This window comes from Poecilia reticulata, chromosome 4, assembly GCF_904066995.2.
Source record: "Poecilia reticulata chromosome 4, P_reticulata-male-v2, whole genome shotgun sequence".
Lineage (NCBI taxonomy): Eukaryota > Metazoa > Chordata > Actinopteri > Cyprinodontiformes > Poeciliidae > Poecilia > Poecilia reticulata.
In genome coordinates, this window is record NC_088833.1 from 15938865 (window position 1) to 15960853 (window position 21989).

Sequence of the window (21989 nt, forward strand, 5' to 3'; positions counted from 1 at the left end):
TAACCTGCCTGGACAGTTATTTATTAAATAAAAGGCACTTGAAATAAAAAAAATATTTTGTAAGGTGAAAGTTGTAAATACATCAGGCCAAAAGGTGGATATTTCTTCATTCGTACATGGAAAGCATTTGAGTTCTCTTTGAGAGGCAGCTCACATGCAAGAACAGAAATGAATGAAAACGGCAACAAATACTTGTTTTATTAATTTAAATCAAGATGTCATGCTTCAAATCCTTCTTAAATGTGCTGGAGTCAAATTTAAAGTTGCTTGAAACCCTCAACTTTTATAAACCAAGGTTCAGAGAGAAATGTGAGAATTTGAAAGCTTAAATTCATCATGTTTCACATCAAAAGCCTCTGAACATTATGAGAGTTTACCCCCTTTCCTTATTCCTCATTTTAATTACAGCTTTTTACAAAATGTATTCAATTAGCCCCGCCCCAAGATCCCAGAACAATTTTTGCAAAGAAATAAAATCCCCCATTAATGCAAAGACTATTAAGCATTTTCACAAGCACTTTTACTCAGCACGGTTAAGTTATGACCGTCAGTCAAAAAGGACATTCATGTTTCTACTTGCATGTTTGTGCTCCAAGCTGTAAAGTCATTTTATGCAAATACTTCCTTAAATGCCTGTGGCTGTTTATGCAATTTATTTATACAAGAAAAACATGTATAAGTTTTATAGCAAAATTTTATTCAACATTTGAATAATTTACATCCTGCCCTGCACAGGATCCATTTTTGCAATGCCCTGAAAACAGTTCTTTGGCCTTGAAGTGCCCGTGGAGACCTAAAAAAAAAGGCCCAGTAAACTTTTACGCCATACCCTGAAATACAGTGGAATCTGCTACTATATTAAATAATTCATCTCAGTTCCAGGTCAGAGTCCAGATTTGTGTTTTCTGTTACACTTTATTGGATATTTTAGCCCTGAACTCGACATGTGCCTGGATTTCCATTTTTTTGTTCCCTTTTTTTTTTTTTTCTTTTTTTTAAAGGCAGCAACGTTTGAACTCTGAGACTGCCTCAGAGAAGGAACGTCCTGGTTCCAGAAACTTCCAAAAAAGCAGCTCTCCTGGAAGTGGGCCTGCCTTCAGCTTATTAGTATGACATCATCAGGTGGTGGAGCCCTGCAGAGAGGAAACAAAGACAAAAATAAAAAAGAAGACATGAAGCAACCTATCTCGTGTGAAAGAACCGTTTGAATATCAACCGCATGAAATGAATAATGATTAACGGTGGATCTGAAATCATTACTTTCAGAAATCATCATTTTCATTCATTCCAAGGATATGAGTCACCAAAGGTAGATCTCCAGATTATTTTTAAAAAACAAAAACACATTTTAATTATAATCATGTCCACAGTTACACACTCTGAGGCAGTGTTCAGTACTGCAGGCTCACACAGTTGCAGCAACACACACGTTTCACAAATGTTCGTGACTCGTGGTCGTGACTGACGTCTTCAACAGAGCTGTGTAACAGCACAGCTCTGCATGAGCAAACTGCAGGCTGCATGTTGGACAAGTCTTTAATTCGATGAGAGTGTGACAAACAATCGTCCACTGATTTACTACACAGCACACTCTAGTGTTAGGGGGCTCGTAACTTCAGCCTGAGCTTGACGGCTTACAAGATTTGAAAAATGTGATCATTTATTGAGTCCAAACAGCTGCACATGTGCAAATACGTGCAGAGGGTGAATAGGCGAACATGACAGGTTCTGTTTAAAGCTTTGAAAGTGAGCATCGACAGAAATCCTAATAACTTCATATCAGACAGAAAGATACAAGTTTTTTTTTTAAACTACATTTTAATACAATTAAACAGAATTGAGCAGTTATGTTGCCTTCAAATGGACTAGGTTATTTATTACCCTTAGTTCTTTGTTTAATCTTAAAAAAAAATCCCAACTATATTTTGCCAGGTTTAATTTGTTAGTCTCCTAACTTCAGCTTTGTCCATTTTCTTCCAACCATAAAACTTATGGAAGCAACACAAATTAATCAGATTTTTAACAATATATATAGTTCACCTTAGTTAGTTTAAAATAATCTGATTATCCCACAAAGTGAAGACTTTTTTAATCCACTCTGACCCAGCTCCTATACTAAAAAGGCTTATTTAGTTGTCAGAAAGCAACAGAATTTTTGCACCACAGGTTGTAAATGTCTTAGTCTCATTTAGAAAGTGAGGCGGAATTAGCAGTGGGTTTTTAATACCGCACAGAAATGAGTGCGCAAAAATGGTTAGTGGTGAACCTTACTGGATCTGTGCTTGCATCACCAAGTCAACCCAAAAATGACAGATGGCAAAATACACTTCACTCAGAAGTTTTAGTCTTTTTAAATCGATCAAAATATCTGCTCACTATACTAAAACAGAATAACAAATCCAGAAAGGTGAACGAGAGTTTTATAAAATAATGATTACTGCGCTTTCGCTAAATGCACACGTCTTCCTTAGCCACAGCCTTTTATCATTTCCTAACAACGTTAGTCCTTCTGAATACACCTCAGGCCAGAACTGCCCACAAAAGACTCAGGAAGTCCTATGAGTATGTTGCACTAAAGTTGTCATAAAAGATATCACAATTCAAAAAATAAGCTGCTTGTTCAAACTGCTCTGGTACTCACATCAGTGTTTGGCAGGTAGTTCGTACCAAAAGGTTACTACAGATCATTGATTGGAGGTTTGGAGCCATCATAGAGAGTCTTTCTATTCCTAGATATTCTACTGCCTTGTGGATTTGTCAGATACAAATCAAGCAGCATTGAGCAAATATATTTCAAGTGGGGTAGGATTAGATAAGAAAAATAAATAAATATGAATTTTGCCAAGAGTAGATTTCAAAAACATAAAAAAGCATCTCGGATGCACACAGGAAATCCTACTGCAAAGTCAAAGAGAAATATAAAAACAAAGGTTCGCACAACCAGGCTTCATAGTATTCCATGATTGTTCTTTTTTTAGTGCAGCTGGAACAAAATATGTTTTATCATTTATTTCATAATTTTTTAGCTATGAAAAAGGGGAATTTTGTCCAAGACCAGTCATACTCATGCCACTGACCTACTCAGCCTCTCACTTCCACAAACATCCACATTTCAAGTATGTGTTTGTTCTCCAGGGAGGAACAAGTCTTCTGAAAAACAAAACTCAAAGCTTTTGACCAAGAGGCTTCTGTGCACAACACCACATCCTCTTTTCCATTAAGCACTCACTTTTTAGCTTCTTCTTTTTTTTATTTTTTATTTGGCACCAGTTGCTTTTATTGAACAGTAAATTGAAAAGAAATGGGGTGGAGAAACGGGGGGAAGACCTGCAGCAAACGGTCCGAGACCAGGAATAGATTGCACCCCGAGGGTCAACAGAGGAGAAATAGCTTTCATCACAAAACCAACCTTTTTTATTTGCCGTTTTTTTGTCTTCATATTTTTTTGTTATTGTTGTTTTGACAAAAATAGATGCCTCTACATCCCCGTATCTGCTACAATTCTTGATTAAGTCAGAAAACTAAATAAATACTTTCAGACATACCAGAATATGCCAAGATTCTGTGAAAAAAAGCATCAAGTAGAACTAAAGCTGTGTGTTTGTTGGGTTCTGTTTAAATGTAAAAATCACTAGAACTGTAAGGTGGACTCCTAATTTTTAAAGTTTCCCTCCATCACATCACATATTGTCTTTGAATAAAAATGGAAACTTGAAAGATCAATTTAAAAAAAGGCAGATCCTTGCATTTAAACTTCCATCTTAAACCAGAATAAATGATAAATGCTCATGATAAACGAGTCCCATCATCAGCAGGTCAAACAAAAAAAAGAAAAGAAAAGCTAACTAAATTCAGATCATATTTCATCCTGTGAGACGTTGCCATGTTTCCTCATCTCATCTATTCCCACACATTAAGACAAACGTACTCCGAAGATCAATTTAGTGAGTAGCAAGATGGCAACTGTCTCCAATTATACAGTCTGCAATTTGTCTTGGGTACTAATGACACAGCTTACTCCATAATTGAGTTGCACTACTCAGTCTTACATAATTGCTCCGTTACTGAAACTACACTTTAACCACTTAAGATCCAGAGCAGGAAACCCTAAATGGCCCAGAAATGGATCACAGCTCTAATAGGTCCAGGAAAAACAAATGAATTACAGGTTTGAGCACAAGAGTCTGGTGAGAGAAACCTTATTGTGGTGATGCAGAACTTTCCACAAGTATTGGCAAAAAATAAATAAAAAAACATTAAAATAAATTAGCTCTATGTTGCAATGGTGTAATCTTCTATGGTGACATTTATTGAGTGAAGGCAGAGGAAACCGCACATTAGGAGCAAACGTCCTTTTTAAAAAAAAAAAAAAAATAGTCAAAAATATTTGGCATCCATAACAACTGATCTGTTGGTCAATTCTGTACTTTAAGTTGATCGGCGTCAATTTCTAGACAGTTTTAAATGGAAACCATATCCCTAGGTATGGTATTGCACAGGTCACCATTTCTCTATCTCAACACTTGGTATTAAATAAAAAGGTTAAAACCACAAACTATGAAAAACAATGCTGGAGGAGAACCTGGTTTCATTGTGCCATCACGTAGTAGGACGAATAAGGAAGTTGTTTGGAGAACTGCAACAACAAGTGGCATCTTGGGGGGTTACCAAGTTGCCATAGCAACAAAAGGGTAAGATTTTACACACATATTTTCCAGGGGTGGCAATTACAATGAAGGGTGTGTTAAAGAACATCTTTTCAAACAGATCAGTGTTTTAGCCAAGTCTTTCAGTTCCATATCAGATGTTATTTTGAAATTATGCGAGTTCATATGACATAGCGAAAGATGAAAATACGCCATGGAAGTGATACTTTAACACTAAATCTGTTGTAGCTGAAATTAAGTTTTTACCATGAACTTTCATTTAACATGTCTCAATCGAGTCCAATTTAGGCAAAAACAAGGTACACATTTAGAGAAAATGTGAACTTTTATCTTATTTTAAGCAATTTTAAAGTCAATAATCCAACTACAGTTTCCAGCACTTTCAGGACTTTAAACATTCAGCCACTTTAAAATCTTGAACACATCACAATAAAATTAAAAACATATTTTTTTTAATAAGTTTTTAAAACAACACATTTACTGTTTAAAAAAGGATTTACTTTTAAAAAGTTTCTACACTATTATTTGGTGTAGAATAGTATAGAAGCTACACTATTATAGTGTAGTTTCTGATTTCGTTGAAACATTTTCAATGCATCCAGCACTCTTTAAAGGTCTAACTGTCTGTTCTATCATACGTTTATTTTACTCACAAAGCACGTTTTATGAATATAAACTTAAATAGAATAATAATGAACCGTTTTATCACTGCAAAAAGTGGCACTGTGGCTCCTTGAGTTGAGTCCATAAAGAGTGAATGGCTAAGAGGCAGACATGACTCAAATGCGATGTGGTGACCAAGACAATAAAACACCAGTCATTACTTTGTTAGGAAATTGTCATGTCATCTGATTACAAAAGAGATAAAAAAGAAGAAGAAGAAGCATTTCTACTAGATTAAACTAGACACACAAGGGAGATTCTATTGCATTATCTTCCACATTAAAGCTAATGAGTAACTTTAAACCATAGATCGTTCAGAAGTCTTCCCACCAAACCACACTATGCTAAGAAACTGCTTCTGACTCTAGTCCAGCTCCAGTGAGAGAGCAGAGATTGTTTTTTTTAAAGGTAATGTACCGAGGAGAGGAGGTGGGGGACAGAGCGATGGTCTTCCTACTTTTCAGGATGCAGCTTCTCTGTGATCAGTCCATCACTGGGTGTGTCTGCATAGTTCCCACCACTAATTTCATTCCTCTCAGTCCAAGTAAGGCCACAAGCCAATCCACAATGTGGAGGAAACATCGCTGTTGGCGGAAGATAGGGATCGACTCATTGGAAAGGAATGCACATTTAAAAAAAAACAAAAAAAAACCAAGAGTGTTACATGTCTCGTTGGCAGCAACAAGATAAAACGTATGCAAATTGAGCTGCTAATTAAATCTACTAGCAGTGTTATTTCATAGCACAGTGGAGTTGGGACTGGCAAAAAGAAAACCTGACAGCAAGTTATTAAAATCTGAACAAAAAAAAAAAAGGTTTCGATTAATGACAAACCATAAACTGCAGCTATCTGTATAATACATTGATTTGTTCGGCTTAGGTTGCTCTCCTAACACTTCAGTGTTAAACTTATCACTGTTGGTGTTGCGGTGGCACAGGGGTAAAGCACAACCCACATAAGGAGGCCATAGGCCTTGATGCGGCCGTCACGGGTTCAAATCCTGGCCTGATGACCTGCATGTCTTCCTCTCATTACCCACCTTCCTGTCTGACTACTCAAATAAAAGCCACTAGACCAGCAATGTCAAACTCAGTTACATTTTGGACCATATCAAAACTCTGAATGTTCTTAAAGAGCTGGTTGTGCCCAAATGGGTTGATAAAACTCATTAAAGTGTTAAAAAAATAAGAAATGGCTGTTTATTTGGTTTTTGTTTTAATTAAATATTGAACATCTTTTCACAGTGATCAGTCCCTTCAGGACTTTTGATTGTTTTTTGCATTTTTTTCCCAATCAAAATCACAAATTTTGTGGCGCTAATTTAGGAGTATGTATAATAAATTTTTCTGATATTTGCGCTAATGTGTGAGGTTAAATGTGTATTTTTATTACTCATCGTATCAGTCACAAACTATAACTTTACATAAAGCAAGGCTGAGGCAACAGTCACTACGCTTTTGACCAGTTTTGAGAAGAATTTTTAGTAAAATCAATAAAAATGTTGGGATTTGTTGATTTTGTGTAAATTTTGTGGATTTGTGAAAAACTGGAGACTTATTGATGTAATTTGGAGTCTAGAGGGCCACGTTAAAAGCTGCGGCAAGCCAGATTTGGCCCCCAGGCCTCGAGTCTGACACGTGCACTAGACCAACATTTATATAAAGAAAAAGAAACCCACCACTGTCAAAGAGTCGAAGTTAAAATTATTCATGCACCTGGCAGATTTAGATTCACTTCCCTTTCAGACAATGTTCTTTATGAATGTTTATAACTGTTGTCATGAACTGTCACTCAGTAAATAATGACACTTTTAATGCAAAGTTCCATTAAAACTTGCATAAAACGTCCATTAAAAGTGTCAACTTGGCGTTACAAGTGTCATTATTTACTGAGTGACACTTCATGGCAACAATTATAAACATTTATGAAGATTCCTTTAAGTTCATAACAGGTGTTATATCATGCTTATAACAGTGTCATGTCAGTGTTATCCAAAATTTATAAATGAATCTACAAAAAAATAAAAAGGCATGGTAAACATATAAACTCTTCTCAGTCATTAATGGAATAATTAAAAGAGTCACAGTAATCACACACTTCTTATGATCGCTGACCAGGTTTTTTATATGCAGTTATTGTTTTGTTGTTTATATTTGTTGATGAGTTCTACGTCTTGGAGGTTAAAAAGCCTCCCTGCCATCCTCAGGTCTAGTCCTTGAGAGCAACTATTCTGCAACTTCAGGACAAGAGGCACCAGATCTGGGCTGTTAAATCATCCACTTAACTCATTTAGCCCTCACTTTGCCAAGATCTGCTTTTTAAAACCCTAAAACTAAAAACCACTGGAGCTCATTAATACTGTACGACAGAGGATACAGCTTGCATGGTGTAATGGAAAATGCTATAATGTGCTCCTCGCCCCTCGTCTGCTTTGTCCTATCATACGATTGGTCGACCTGCTCACACGTAGACCTCTACAGTGTCATGACAGCAGAGGAAAGATCCTTTGTCCTGGATACTAAGTGTTGCTTCCCCAACCCAGAATTTATCTGCCCTCTTTAGCAAAGAACAATCCCCTTTCCTTAACAATAGGTAAATGGCAAAACCATCTGTGTTTTGAATCCATGGTGCCTAACAATCAAAGATTCACACCTATAGTCCAATCAAGCCTCTCTACTCTGACCAGAACCTATAAAAGGAAGCCATTATCCACTATTCGAGCAGAGTTGACAGTCTCCTTTGACTCTGCATTTTTGTTCTCACCTTGCAAAGTTTTAACAAATGTTTTCTCATCCAGATTCTTGTTAAAGTAATTTTTTTCCACCAACCTGAATGTTATATTTCCGTTTGTCTGCAATTTGACAGCAGAAAGTTTGAACAAGTCAATATTTCAAACAAAGTTTCCGTTTTATAAATGAGTTCTTTTGTCATGTCAATAATCATTATGCAATGTCCCAGTTGAACCTTGAAGTTGAAGTTTTTAAGTTCAACACCCTGAAGTCAGAATATCCAATATGCCTGCTGCAAACACAAACGTAATAATTGCTACTGTGATAAGATGCTATAAAGTACAGTAAAGGTGCAGCTATTGGGGTTGAATTGAGAAAATAAAGCTGGAGCCCAGCAAGCGATGTAGCTTTTATACTTTATCGTCCATTTCTAGCTGGTATAAATCTGCCAGCATGCATAAGGCAGATGGGAGGATGCAGTAAAATGAGATGAGGAAAAGGGGATTTGTATCTCGTTTTATTCCAGCTGTTGAGCATTAATAGTTTCCTTGATTTTCAAAGACTGATAAGCCTCAACTCAAAATGTTGACAGTAAAGCTCAACTTGGATACAACTGTGGCCGTGTTGGTAAATGAAACTGACACCAGATTAAATTAGGAGAGGAAAACATGAGAGTACTGGGCAGAGAGAAGGCTGGGTGTTTTATATAATTGAAAAAAAAGTATATAATTTTTCAAGTGTAATTTCTGAAAACTCACGTATTTGAACCAGGTTGTAATTTTAGAGTATTAGCATTGCTGTCATACCGTTGGCAGCAGTAGCAGCGACGTATAGAGTTACTGAGCTCAACTTCTGTCTGGCCGATTTCTTCTTGAACAGGAAAATCTTTATGTCCCAGAAGAAATTTCTGTAGATCAGTGAGCGGGAACCCGTCCCTCTGATAGTTCTGCAGACAAAGGAAATACACAAGGTTAGAGAAGGTTATTTATTTTTGATATTTAAAATGTCTCCCAGTTCCAGTGTTAAATATTCACTAGAATTTAGAAGTTTACTGATCTTTTAGAATGTGCTCTTGCATTATTATTTTGTCATTACGTTACTTAAAAATTTTCTCAAAACAACAATATCATCATTTATCACAATAAGTTCTGGGACAATTTATCGTCCAGCAAAATCTGTTACTGTGACAGACCTGCACACAACTTGATATAATAAATATGGGGGAGGGAGGAGACGATTCCAGATTAGAGTTTAGGATGACAATATATAAACAAGAAATCCAGAAGATACTCTTGTTCAGTCATTAAACCTGGACTTTTACAGAGCACTTTTCCACCAGGAAAACTGGTAAAGTCAGCACATACTTATTTTACAGCTGGAATAAAATGTCTTATAAAAAGGTACCACTAAAAGGAGTTATGCTAATATGACAACCTACAAACAGCTCCATGGACATCAAGTCATTTATCTTTTTCAAATAAATTTCCATTAGCTCTACCAGACCAACTCGCACCATCATCATCATCATCATCATATCAGGTGCTCTTTTAATGTGAAGCATTGAAAAATGCCTTGTGAAAAATCTGATCCACACATTGTCCCATCAGGCAGTGGGGAGGCTTTTCTTCAGCAGGGATATGAAAGCTGGTGGGAACATTTGGCCAAGAACTAAATGATACTGAAAAAAGCTACAGCTTTTTATTTATTTTTTTTTGACAGGTGTTGGTCTACCACATTAAATCCAAATCAAATGTTAAATTTGAAGAAGCATGTCCAAATGTGAAAAAGTTCAGGGGATATGAATACATCTGTGTATCCAAGTGTTTTAAGAGAGCTGCCGTTTTCCCCTTAGACAAGGAGCGCAGGTTTGTTTACCTTTATGGTCTCATAAGAGTCGGTGATGAGGGCGATGAAGAGGGACAGCACCATGTAGATGAACAGTGAGATGAAGGAGTAGAGGTAAGCCCGGCTGAAGACCCACACCAGGATATTTTTGTCCTTCAGCTGGGCAAAGGTAGTGAACATGTCGTCGCCGTTCAGCAGAGAGAACAGACACTCTGCAACTCGACTCAGGCCCTCAAACTAAAGGAGAAGAAGGCGAGAGACGAGTGATAAAATGATGCAGGTCTATGATGTGAAAAACACGTTTGCATTTAAAATCTTGCAAACGGAAAGAAACGGGTAAATTCCATACATGAAGAACCTGGAATAGAAACTGAAATTAAAAAAAAGGGAGAGCCCCAAATAAACTGAATCCAAAAAGGAAGCAGAAAACAGATAAATGACAGCTGGCTGACTGAAGGAAAGAGGAGTCCTGAAGGTCAGACATGGACTTAATCCAAGAAGCTCTGGTCAGCCAGAGACTGATGGCATCTAGAAACAACATCCCTCTGCATCTCCATGGATTCAAAGCACAATACTCTGAATGCACATATGGAAAGTGGAGTTTTATTACATCCTCTGTATATTTACTGGGGTGATAAACAGAGATTCCTGGAAGGGCTGACAGAAACTTCCCTGGTCAACTTTCTGTAAATATTTCAAGTATTGATAATTAACTGCTGTGGTGAGCAAATTGAATACGTTACAATGCCACCAGGCTCATGAGCGCTGGAGTTAATTTTTTATATCAAATATTAAAAGGATACAAAACTGACGGTGAGATACCAGAGAGTGCTACAGGTTTTGATTACTTGATGTAGTTTTGAGTAGAACAACACTTTTAGGTTTGCATGTATGCATAATCGGTGTTTTGCTGCTTGAAGTTAAGGGTTAAGCAAATTGGTAAATATTGAATCACTATATAGTTATGCCATAAAATAGGAAGAAACCAATTATGTTTATTTTGGTCAAAAGAAAAAAAAACTAAAAGGAAGGGATGTAACAAATAAGGCATTCAGTTGGGAGTAGAATTATAACAAAATACTGCACATTAAATTACAGTGCGCAAACTAGGCTACTTTGCATCATGTTGAAGATTTTCTTTTAAAAAGTATGTTCCAGCCAAATGTTTCCCATAAAGAAAAAGATTGATGGCTGAGCAGCTGAAGATCATCAACAACTTTTGGATGAACTAAAGCAGCCGATATAAGGCCGTCTGAACAAACTTACCTCTGCAGGCCACGACTTGTTTTGACTCCCACGTGCGGTCAAAACTTCCGTAAATAATTTATCTCGACAGAGCAGGATAGTTAAAACACACGGCTTCCCGGTGCCGCTTGCTGGCACGGGATTTCCCTGTCGCCACAACCAGCTGTGCTCCTTTGGAGAGGTTGCTGAATAATTAAATGGTGGTAAAAGTCTTAAGTTGTTAAAGTGCTGGAACATTCAGAGTCTGCTTCATAAACTGTCCTTCACCAGGTTCCTGCATAAATTGGTTGGTTTCTTTAACTACAGCCTGCAGAGTACAGATTTTAATGTGGTTCCCAGTCTTAAAATGGATATCCATGATGTGGTGGTTTATAAGTTTATGGATGAATTGAGAGTCATTGAATATTTGTTTTAATGGCAGACTAAATGATTTTATACAAACAAACACCCCAGTATTGAATGATCACACATTTTCAAGCATAAAATGCTATAATTTCCTCCAGAATATGTATGAGTGTACAGCTTCATGACTTCAGACTAACTGGGGGAAAACACTGACACCTAATGGATGAGCTGTATCATTACAGAAACTTAAATGTAAGATTATTTCTTTATTAATTTACAATTATTTAAAAAAAAAAACAATTTCTAAGTAATTTTCAGCCACAATAGTCAAAATGAACTAAAGCAGATATCTAACATAAGGCATCAGCTGCTGTGCCAATTAATCGAATATGCTAGATCATTTGTGGCAGAGAATGCATCTGCAGCTTAAAAAAAATTTAAATAAATACTTCCAACAACACTTATCAATACAGTTTAAGGCTAATCTGTTGAATAAATGCAAATTTTATTTATTTATTGTACCGTTTTGGCTAATTGCTCTAAGTATGTTCTTCTTTCAGCAAATAACCGTTTCTGAGTCTCTACAGTAAAGTCAATGATTAATCAACTACTAAATTAGTTGACAAAAATTTACATGATCAATCATTAGATGGTAATCTTACATTAAACTTTTTAGCTGTTTATTTTATTCTTCATTCTGTTTTTTTTTTTCTTTTTTAATAATGGCAACCCAACCATTGTGTCAGTCCAAAAATGTTCTCACATCTTCAGAGAACATAAAAACTGTAAAAATTCTGAGTTGGTGTGTGTTCATCTCTTGCCTCTTAGCAACCCAAAACCTGAACACATTTGTGTTTCTTCTTGTGATTCATTGATGAGGCAAATATAAAATATCAGATTTTGGAAATGGAAATAAGGTACAACATCAGGAAACTACACAAATAAAAATGTGTTTATGGATGTGGTCTCCAAGTTGGGTTTCTATGAGAAGGCTGCCACTGTATTTCTATCCCAACCCTGACCTCCTCAATTATTATTGCTGATGTTGGTAGCTTATGCACTCTTGTTAAAATTAAATTGTGAATGGAAATGCAGTTTCAGACATTTGGACTTCCTGTGTTTAACCACACACATGGCCTCAGCAGTTCTGCATCAGCAAACGGCATTAGTCACCTAAAAACAAAGACTTTACAGTTCTTCTGTGGCGAGTTACTCCACACCTTTCTCAACATGACTCAGTGCAGGTCCTTGGATAAACAAACCTCTATGTCTGCAACTTTTACCTTTTCATGGTACGGTCCGAGTACGATCCACCCGCAGAACGTGTAACCGAGGTAGATCATGCCAGCACAGCAGCAGAAACGGAGGACTTTAGGAAAGGCTGCTTTCATGGTTAAAATCAAGACCTGGAGGCATAAATGTTAAGTTGCTTTATGTTTTAGGCATGAAGCAAAAATACTAAAACTCCCAAAGATGAGAGTTTGACATCCATGTCCCTTGGCATTCAATTCTGATTGCTACACCGTTGGACACGACACATAAAAATAAAAAAAACATGTAGCTAAAGAATTATAAAACAACAACCACTTATTAAATCCTTCTGTTCAAATAAAAATGCTCTGAACTCACATTATATTTCTGGAAGTATCCAAGGTACCTGATCACCCCGACCCAGACCAACAACGTCGAGGTTCCCAGGAAGATGCTGCACACGTCATAACTTGTCAGACTCTTACAGGAGACAAAGAGAGTAGAGAAAAAATAAGAAAGAATATAAGAGCAGCATGAACAAATCCTGAGTTCTTGTTCAATAAGAGTAAATAATAAAAAGGAGGGAAAAAAAGTTAACAATTGTGTGCGACTTCAACTTTATCTTAAAAGTGAAATCACAACACAGCATGCCTAAAATACAGAGTACACAAGATAGCTATATTCATATGAGTATTTTCATTTGTAAAAGTTAACGTGAAAGACTTTATATAAAGCATTTGTAATTAATAAATTACTTTCTGGTTCAGCCTGTTTATATTCTACATGATGCAATTTCATACCAAAGTTCACTCACAATCACGTAAATGTCTACAGGTCAGTTTATTACACTGATAACTAGATGTCAAATAAAAAGTGATACCAACCAGTTATCTAGGGACTTGTCTGCAAAATAGATAATATAATAATATTATGTTATATAATATTATAAGATACTTTTTATAATAATAAAAAGTCTCTTTTAGACATTGACATTATAATATTATAAAAAGTGCCACAATACATCTCCATTTGCTGAACTGCACAAAATTATGATATAAAGTTCAAAAACTGTTCCAGACGAGAAAGAACTAAAAACAACCTGGAGTACTTCAAATGTCCAGCAGGGGGCAAAAGATTTGCAGAACAGCAGGAAACGATTGTGCACAGAATATAACTTCATACTGCAGTCCGAAGCATTTATCACATTTTTAACTATAAATCTTATTTTCATGCAACAAGTTTGTTCTCAATACATTGATAAATGTATTCTTACACAGATTGAAACATTAAAATTTTGGGTAAGTTTTTTTTTTTGTTTGTTTTTTTGCTAGATCTATACATGATGTCAGATTCCTACCTATTTATTACTTATTTAACATTTAATTCTGCATTTTTTTCCATGATTGATGATACTAGTATTTTTACTGGATAAAATATAACAAAAAAGTGCAAAAAGCAAAATATCAATTACTACAATTTGAGTTTTGGCGTTTTTGAGTTGAAGGGTGTTCCCAGGCCCTGCATTGTTAGTGTGCCGCTGTCTCTTAATGCATTACACATTTCTGAGAGGGTTGGGGTAAAAGCAAACTTTCTTACACCTGATTTGACATGAAATGTGATATTAATGGCTGGGAAACATCTAGAATAAAGAAAGATCGGTTGCACATGTTCACACAGTAGGACTCTGTCTTTTATCACCAGGAATACTTTTGGTTGCAATAAAGGGAAAAGCTTTGGAGCTTGATTTCAGCCTGCTGACTAACCGTACAACAGGTTGGGGAGGGGCAATGATGCATTACAAATTATTTTGTAAAGAGAGAAAACTCTAGTCACTTTGGTACTCCTCTTGTAACTTAATTTAAAAAGACTTTATTCTATAGGATGAATATGATTTCATTTTTTTTAAAACTCAAGTACACATCAATTTTGGTAACTGGCCAGACTTTTCTAGAATATAGTTAAGCAATCAAAGTGCAATGGTTTGAAATGAATAAATAAATTTACATCATGACATTTTATTCTCATTAGGAGTATAGGGAAACATCTTATACATCTAACATCTTAAAGTGAACAGCACATAAACACAACAAATGCAAAAGAAGTCTCAATGTTGCATCAAATACACACTGATCACATTACAGGGAGCTTTATAACTAGTTATGTCAAACTAATCAACAAAGAATTGTTGAGCTTACATTATGGAGCTTACCTTTGCCTGAATTTCCATCTTCAGGACGGAGCCAGCTATTGCCAGCACGTCGCTGGCAATGACCAACATATACCAGCCATTCAGGAACTCCCTCTGGTCGTTCTCACACACTTTACGATTAAAGCTCTCTCGAAAGAATTGAGAGAATCTCTTGTGAAAAAAAGAAGACAGTCAGTAACTTCAATTTAATTCCTCACAAAAAAAGATCACAGAAAATGTAGGTCAGCAAGTCTAGACAGTAAATCTAAAATATTTTGATAAGATTAATTTTTATCATTGAAGCTTTGTTTCAAAAAGTTATTTTGCTTAGATGCAGATTTCTTCCAATAATCGTTAACCAAGTACAAAAAGAAACAGATCAGTGGACAGCAGCAAAAAAAAAAAAATTCTTTATTATAGCTGACCTGGAGTAACTTGACAGCCAGTATGATTGAGCGCGTGCATAACGCAGCTGACGTTATGCAAACTAGAATGACGAAGCCATCAAACACCAGCAGATAGTGTGTGTTCTTCTGAGCTGAAAATGACAATAAAAAGAAACGGCCTGAGTGTGCGCTTATCTCCTTCACAACCCCCCTCACACTCACTGCTGACATGAGTCTGCAAGAAAACGCCTTTAAACAGTGAAAAGCTTCCAGAAGGAAAAGTCTGATAAAGATTTCATTTAGAAAACGTGTTTGAGTGAAACACAGAACGAGTGTTTAACTGGGTAGAAGAGAAAACATGGATTTGATTAAGAAACAATTCTGAACCTCACCTGTTCCAGATATCTTCCAATCTTTGCATGTTTTGCTTTCTGCATCTATGTCCAGGAATAACTTGACCTTCCCACTATGACATTGGTTGTCAAATATAATCTGAAAGGGGGAGAAAAAAAAGAAAAGAAACGTGATCTTCTAGTACATTTCAACTTTGGATCAAATAATTGATTTTCACCTATAAAACAGCAAAGAAAATCTATACAGTGACATGGAACGAATAGCAGTCAGGTAGCTCCCGGTCTCGAACCGTCTGCAGGTTGATTCCCTTCAGGTGGAAGCTTATCTTTATGTCAACAAGCCTTAAAGAAAAAAGGTTTGAAAGGTTATTTCTATTGGCGATTCTTACATAAAAAACAAACACATGACACTACCTGTAGAAGTCAAAACTGAAGAAAGATGCATTCTGGGTTCTCCACATGTTTGCAGTTCTTGGATCATGTGACACACACTCTGAAATAGAAAGTAATGCATTTGGAAAAAAGTACAACAAAATCATTGCTGCTGTGCATTTGTATAAAACAAGTGCAATTCACCAAAAAATAAAATTATAAAGTTTCTTTTAAAAATGTCCCATATAGGATGAACATTTCAAACCGGCCTACCTGTTTCTAGATGAGCATCGATATCATAGGCCTCATCCGAAGGCTCCAGGTTGCCTTTCCTGTAGTACTCTTTACATATGGTGAGAGGCAGCAGCTTCCCATCTTCCTCTGCATAGCTGATGGGGCCAACAGAGAGCTGGCCCAACTGGCTGTACTGTAAAGATCATAGGCTTCAGGTGAAACAGTCTCAGAGTAAAGCGGATTGAGGGTCTCCTTACAATGACCCCACAGCAGACCGAACATCTGCTATGGGGGGGGGGGGATCTTCTGTTTTCTCTTTTGTTTTCTGTCCCCAGCTTCACAGCTAATATAACCAAGCAGTGTTAACATGCATGGTTCCTGACATAATATTGCTAATATCCTACCAAATAATGCATTCAAGCAGTTCTTTGTGATTGCAGTACTTTACAAATTTATGTTTGGGAGACTATTGTGATTCCAGCACATAAAATGTCTTGCACTCTCACCTCTCGTCAGCTGGCTACTTTTAAAAATAACTGGGCATCCAGCTCATCCTTGATAAAATGTTTGTAATATTCTGTAACTGTCGTCTATCAGAAACACTTTTCATAAAGAGCTAAAATGTTTGCTACAAACTTTCCATTGTTGAACAAGTAGCCAGTAAAAGGCCACAAAAGCCACCTCGCAAAAGTTGTTGAGGTTTGCAGCTTGTCCTGTCCCTTCAATGTGACAGACTAACACAAAGTAGTGTGTAATGGTGAGATAAAAAGAAAATGACATGGTTTTACATTTCTATAAAGAATCGTTTAAAATGTTAGCACTTAAAAATAAAAAAAAAACTCCCACTTCAGTTGCAAATTATTTCACATTTAGACAGATATTTTTGTTCTCTTTGCAACATAGCTAAAGTTAATTTTAGCCACCTATCTTTAGCTTGGACAAAGAACATCTAGTCATAAATTTGACTCATGGAAAATTTGTAAGAAAAACAATGTGTTCTTTGACTAGGACACTGCATAATTCCACCATCTTGTAACAAGAGCAGCTTCTGGGTTTGTTTAATCTCCTACATGGATTATAGAAAGCTCCATTTCTTATGGTTTTCTTTCAACAATGGGTTTCTTCTGGACCACATGACTAAAGTTGTTTTGTTGATAAACATTTGCAATTGAGCCTCATCTCAAATTTATTAAAAAACTCCTAATTAAGTTTATCACGTGACAAATAAATGTGGGGAAAAAGGTCAGAGTTAGTGCAAAGGTTACATAAGAGCACCATTTTCCAGTCAGTTCCTGTTTTTATGATATCACAAAGTGTATTCAGAGGATTATTACGCAGCTTAATTATTACACAGTTTCTGCACTGCAGTATTGTCTAATATGATTCTCCTCAAAGATCCTTCTCAGATTCCAGGAAACATAATGCTCACATCGCAGAGATAATTTATATAAACTGGTAACTGAGACAACATTTTCTACAAACTAGACAGTTAAAGCAAGTCTCCCACATTAAGTTTCCTAAAATTCTCTTTTTCCTTATTCTAAAAACCATCAAAACACAAAAATCAAACAGTAGCTTTAATTTCTGTACTTGCCTGATCAAGGACGTAAAAGAGGCTGTCAAACACAGCCTTCTGTGTATAAACAGCTACACTATAGTCATCCTCATCCACCCCAGTGTATCCTTTCAGGAAAAGGTTTTTCAGGGCAATGGTGGTTTCCTCCTTATAGGCAACCACCAGCTGGTTGTTGAGGCCAAACAGGATGAGCTAGAAAGAAAGAAATGGAAAGTGGACACTTAACCAAAGCCAAACAAACAGCATTATTCAGGAGGGTAATTTTCTTTCCTTTTTTTTATCCCCAAAGGTGTCTAGTTTTTTCATAGTATCAATTCAGTAAGTTGTGGGAAATATTCCACTGAAAGGTTGAGCCATTTTGAGCGAACAGACAGAATCAGAGAGCTAGATTTTGAGCTGAATATTGATTATGTCTGTAGCAGTGGCTCGGGAGACAGGGGTGCGCTCCAGTAACCCATGGGATGGGTTGGGTCTCCTCACATCTGGTGACTCTGGAGGCCATTTGAGGACAGGGAAGCTATGGTCATATACAAGAAACCAATCTGAGTTGATTTGAGGTTCATGGTGCACCATTCTGCAGGAAGTAAGGTAAGGTAAGGTAATTTTATTTATATAGCACATTATCAGCAACAAGGCAATTCAAAGTGCTTTGCATGAATTAAAAGGAAATACAAACAATAAAACAAATCAAAGGAAAGAAGAAGAAGGAAATAAAACACAAAGGACACATTAGGGCAAATGGTAACATTCCGACAAAACAAAGGGCAAAACAAAGACATGAGTGAAGGTGGTGACGTCACAGGGCCATGAAACCAGGTGGCTGAGCCTCCCGGCAAAAGTTCGATAAAGGTGTTGTTATCAAGGAACGTCCTTTAGAGCGCTCAACTCCACAGCTGCATGGATAACAGGAGGGGTTGAGGTGGGAAGGAGCGCTATGTTTACATATCTTCAAGGAGATCGGAAATATGCAGCCCTTCCAAGGCCACACGGGGAAAGCCAATTCAGAAACAGAATGTCTTTTATAAATTTCAATCTTCCCTAAAGTCTCTCTGATACATCTCAGTTCCCAATCATCCAAATTAGTTTGGTCGTTCCACTGAGCTGAAACTAGCAACTTCTCCAAGATCGATTCCATCCCGGTAGTGAGTTTTAGAGTCCTCAGCTGGGCTGCGAGTCTCAGTAAGACTCACATCCAACTTGTGTCTCTGTCCACACCAACAGTCTGAGTGTTCGCTAGTTCGGCCAAGTCTTCAGATGATGGCTATACAGTGGTCATTAAGGGACGGACACGGTCAGCGTATAAAAACTCGCACTGGACTGTGGCATCTAAACAATGCTAAAAATCTGCACAAATGGGGTCAATCATGTGTTCCCTCACCACTAAACCGTCACCAGCAGCTTAAACCATTGATACAGGCAGGATGAATGCACACTTTCTGATCAGTTTTTTCCTTAATTCTGATCTTGTCAAAGTAAATGGACTTAGCAGAGCAGGAAATAATTTTACATTCTGTTTTTGTCCAATTTTGGCTCAGTTTCCTGTTGTTAGCTGGCAGAGGAGGCACCGCACATGCTGCTCTGCTGCTGTAGCCAATCAGGTTAAAGGGTTTCGAGATGGTACACCATATTCAAGCTATTCTGAAAACAATATCTACATCAGACCTAAAATCACTTTAAATCCCCTCTCACCATTTCAATGTGCTGTTTGAATTTCATCTAGTTGCATCCATTTCATCCAGTTCCCTTAACATGCTGTAAGTTGCTGTCATTTGACTGGCTGTTTTGCTGGAGTTTCAGGGTTGTGAAACTTAAGTTTAGTTTGTTTAGAGAAATCTCTGAGGTACATGTTCACATTTTTCCTCGGATAGGTGTGTAACAGATGCAGCATTATCATCCTAGCTTGAGGCTGTTCTTTATACATACTTGTGTAGTGATCATGACGATCTTCAGAATCTGGACTCCCATTTTCCAGGGTATGTGTCGACGGGTTCTGTACTTCTCACAGGGGCTCATGAAGTAGTATCTCAGGTCATCTCTCAGGGTCTCCTCCTTGATAAGATCCTGAGTCATGTCAGAGCTGCAATGAAAGCAGAAACACCAGGCTGGAGCAGATGGACCTTACTTGTGTGTAAACAAAGTGGTGCTGCAGAGGACAAACATTAAAGCAAGCTGACAGTCTCTACCTTTTAACCTATTTCCTTTGCAGAAAGCAACGTAAAGCTCTCCGGAAGAAAATGCAGAAGTGACACTGTGAGAGCAGTTATTTCCCAAGTAACAGATGTTTTGTGAGGGGGTGAAAAAAAAAAAAAAAAAAAAAAACTTCAGAGAGTACAGTGCCTGCTTTCAGTGTTTTTCCAAGGTTCAAGTAAATCAGTCAGTGCGGGGCCTACTTTCAATATTTTCTCAGTCGTTTGCCAACCGCAGACACAGCACCAATCTCTTCCTACTGCACGTTTCTGTGAAGGTTTTTCTAGCGAATTTTAGAGGTGGGGGAAAGGCAACTTTAGCTTAGTTTCTGTTTTAGTCACTTTGAGAGTGAGACCGAGCAGGCGATTGAGCGACAGACACAGAATACTTTTAACTCCTAAATGGGATTTTTGCTCATAATTTAAAAAAATAAATAAATAAATAACAATAATAATGGTAATAATAATCTTACCTAACGGAGTTGCTCCTATCAAAATACCGAACCAGTAACTCCATGATCGATGAGCCCCGTGAGAAGCAACATTTACTCGAGTGGGGTTGTGACAGCGATCACTGACACTTCAGGCGTAAAAAAAAAGAAAAAAAAAAAAAACTCGCTGCAGCTGAGCTTTCTGTGTGGCGTCCAGTCAGCCAATCAGCAACCGAGTTCAGGAGGAGCTCAGGTGCGCAATTTGTGGTCAAAGAGTCAACTATGGAGCGCTACAACAGCCAAATTAACAGGAATGCGCTAAAATATTCTAATTAAAATTAAAATGGTTTTAAATAATTTAAATGACTATAATGATTTAAGTGATCATAGATTTTTTTTCCACAATGATGACAAATTTCTCATTTCACCATATTGTATCCAAAAAGTATGTTGTAATAAATCAGTAAATAAATCTACTTTGCAGTATTTTCAATCAAACAAGTTTTTTGTACATTGCAAAGTTCAACAACAAGGCAGTTCAAAGTGTTTCACATCATAAAAACACAAAAATACAAAGTAATTAAAAACACCATACACCAACAATTACATTTTGATGAGTATCATCATCAAAATCATTAATACACATTATGTATGTTGGTCAATGTTCCATTTATTTAATGCAGCTCTGAACAGGTGGGGGTTTAGCGTTGATTTAAAGGAACTGTGTTTCACCAGTTTTGCTGTTTTCTGGAAATTTGTTCCAGATTTGAGGCACATAGAAGCTGACTGCTGCTTCTTCAGAGTGGACCAGAACCAGAAGACCTGAGTGGTTTTCAAAGTTTTTCCAAAAACTCAAGAGCTTGCAAAGGTTTTGAGATCAGCATTTCACCTTAGAATTATTTTGAATACTACCGGTTTTGTGTTTTTCATTCAAAAATGATGTGATAATGACCAACCACAGGGTTCTTTTGTCAGGTTGTTGCTTGTTTTAATGGTAGTTATCAAACGCCAGCACCCCTGGGACCCTGCAAGGATTAGTGGGTATAGATAATGCATGGATATTACTTTAATAGCTAATAATTGGATGAATCAGTTATGTGTCTTTATTTTGTATTTCTTTATTTATTTAGCTGCTGAGGGTTAGAGTTGGGTATTTTTGAGGTAGAAAATGTTTGAATGAGCCTCTCCCCAATAAATGGACATGCAATATGCATTCATGACATCCATATGTTGGTTAATGTATAGCATGTGCTCTGGTTGATTTTGTTGCCAGAAGTGCTGCTGGAAGCTTTCAGCTTAAACAGTAACAGACTGATAAGAAGAAATAGAGAATTTAAAAAAAAGCTAAGACAACTTTGTTCTTGAAATCTTGAATTCTGGGGAAACAAAACAGAATCCTTGCACTTTAAAAAAAAAGTCACATATACCTACATCTGCAGTTTAATTTCTCATCTTTATCCCCACCAAACTTCTACCTCACTTTATTTTCACTCTAGATAGAAAAACGGAAAGTAAAA

General features: G+C 36.9%; 1 protein-coding gene across 4 annotated transcripts; it reads right to left on the minus strand.

The window, feature by feature from the left end:
- Positions 1–676: 676 nt before the first annotated feature.
- On the minus strand, positions 677–20751 carry mcoln2 (mucolipin TRP cation channel 2). Of its 4 annotated transcripts, none has more exons than XR_014087299.1 (15): positions 20515–20751; positions 19779–19932; positions 17874–18047; positions 16319–16472; positions 16088–16166; positions 15964–16015; positions 15713–15812; positions 15360–15472; positions 14956–15105; positions 13125–13226; positions 12779–12901; positions 9936–10142; positions 8867–9006; positions 5748–5914; positions 677–1133 (listed from the first exon to the last, which is right to left on the minus strand). XR_014087299.1 is itself a non-coding variant. In XM_081606351.1 (14 exons), exons 1-14 carry the CDS (start codon positions 20556–20558, stop codon positions 1097–1099), a joined length of 1674 nt encoding a protein of 557 aa, XP_081462477.1. In that variant the 5' UTR covers positions 20559–20737; the 3' UTR covers positions 677–1096. The 4 variants fall into 4 exon arrangements, 1 of the variants encoding a protein (XP_081462477.1); XR_014087298.1 differs by having other exon boundaries at positions 5788–5914; positions 15919–16015; positions 20515–20748; XR_014087297.1 differs by having other exon boundaries at positions 15919–16015; positions 20515–20748.
- Positions 20752–21989: the final 1238 nt, after the last annotated feature.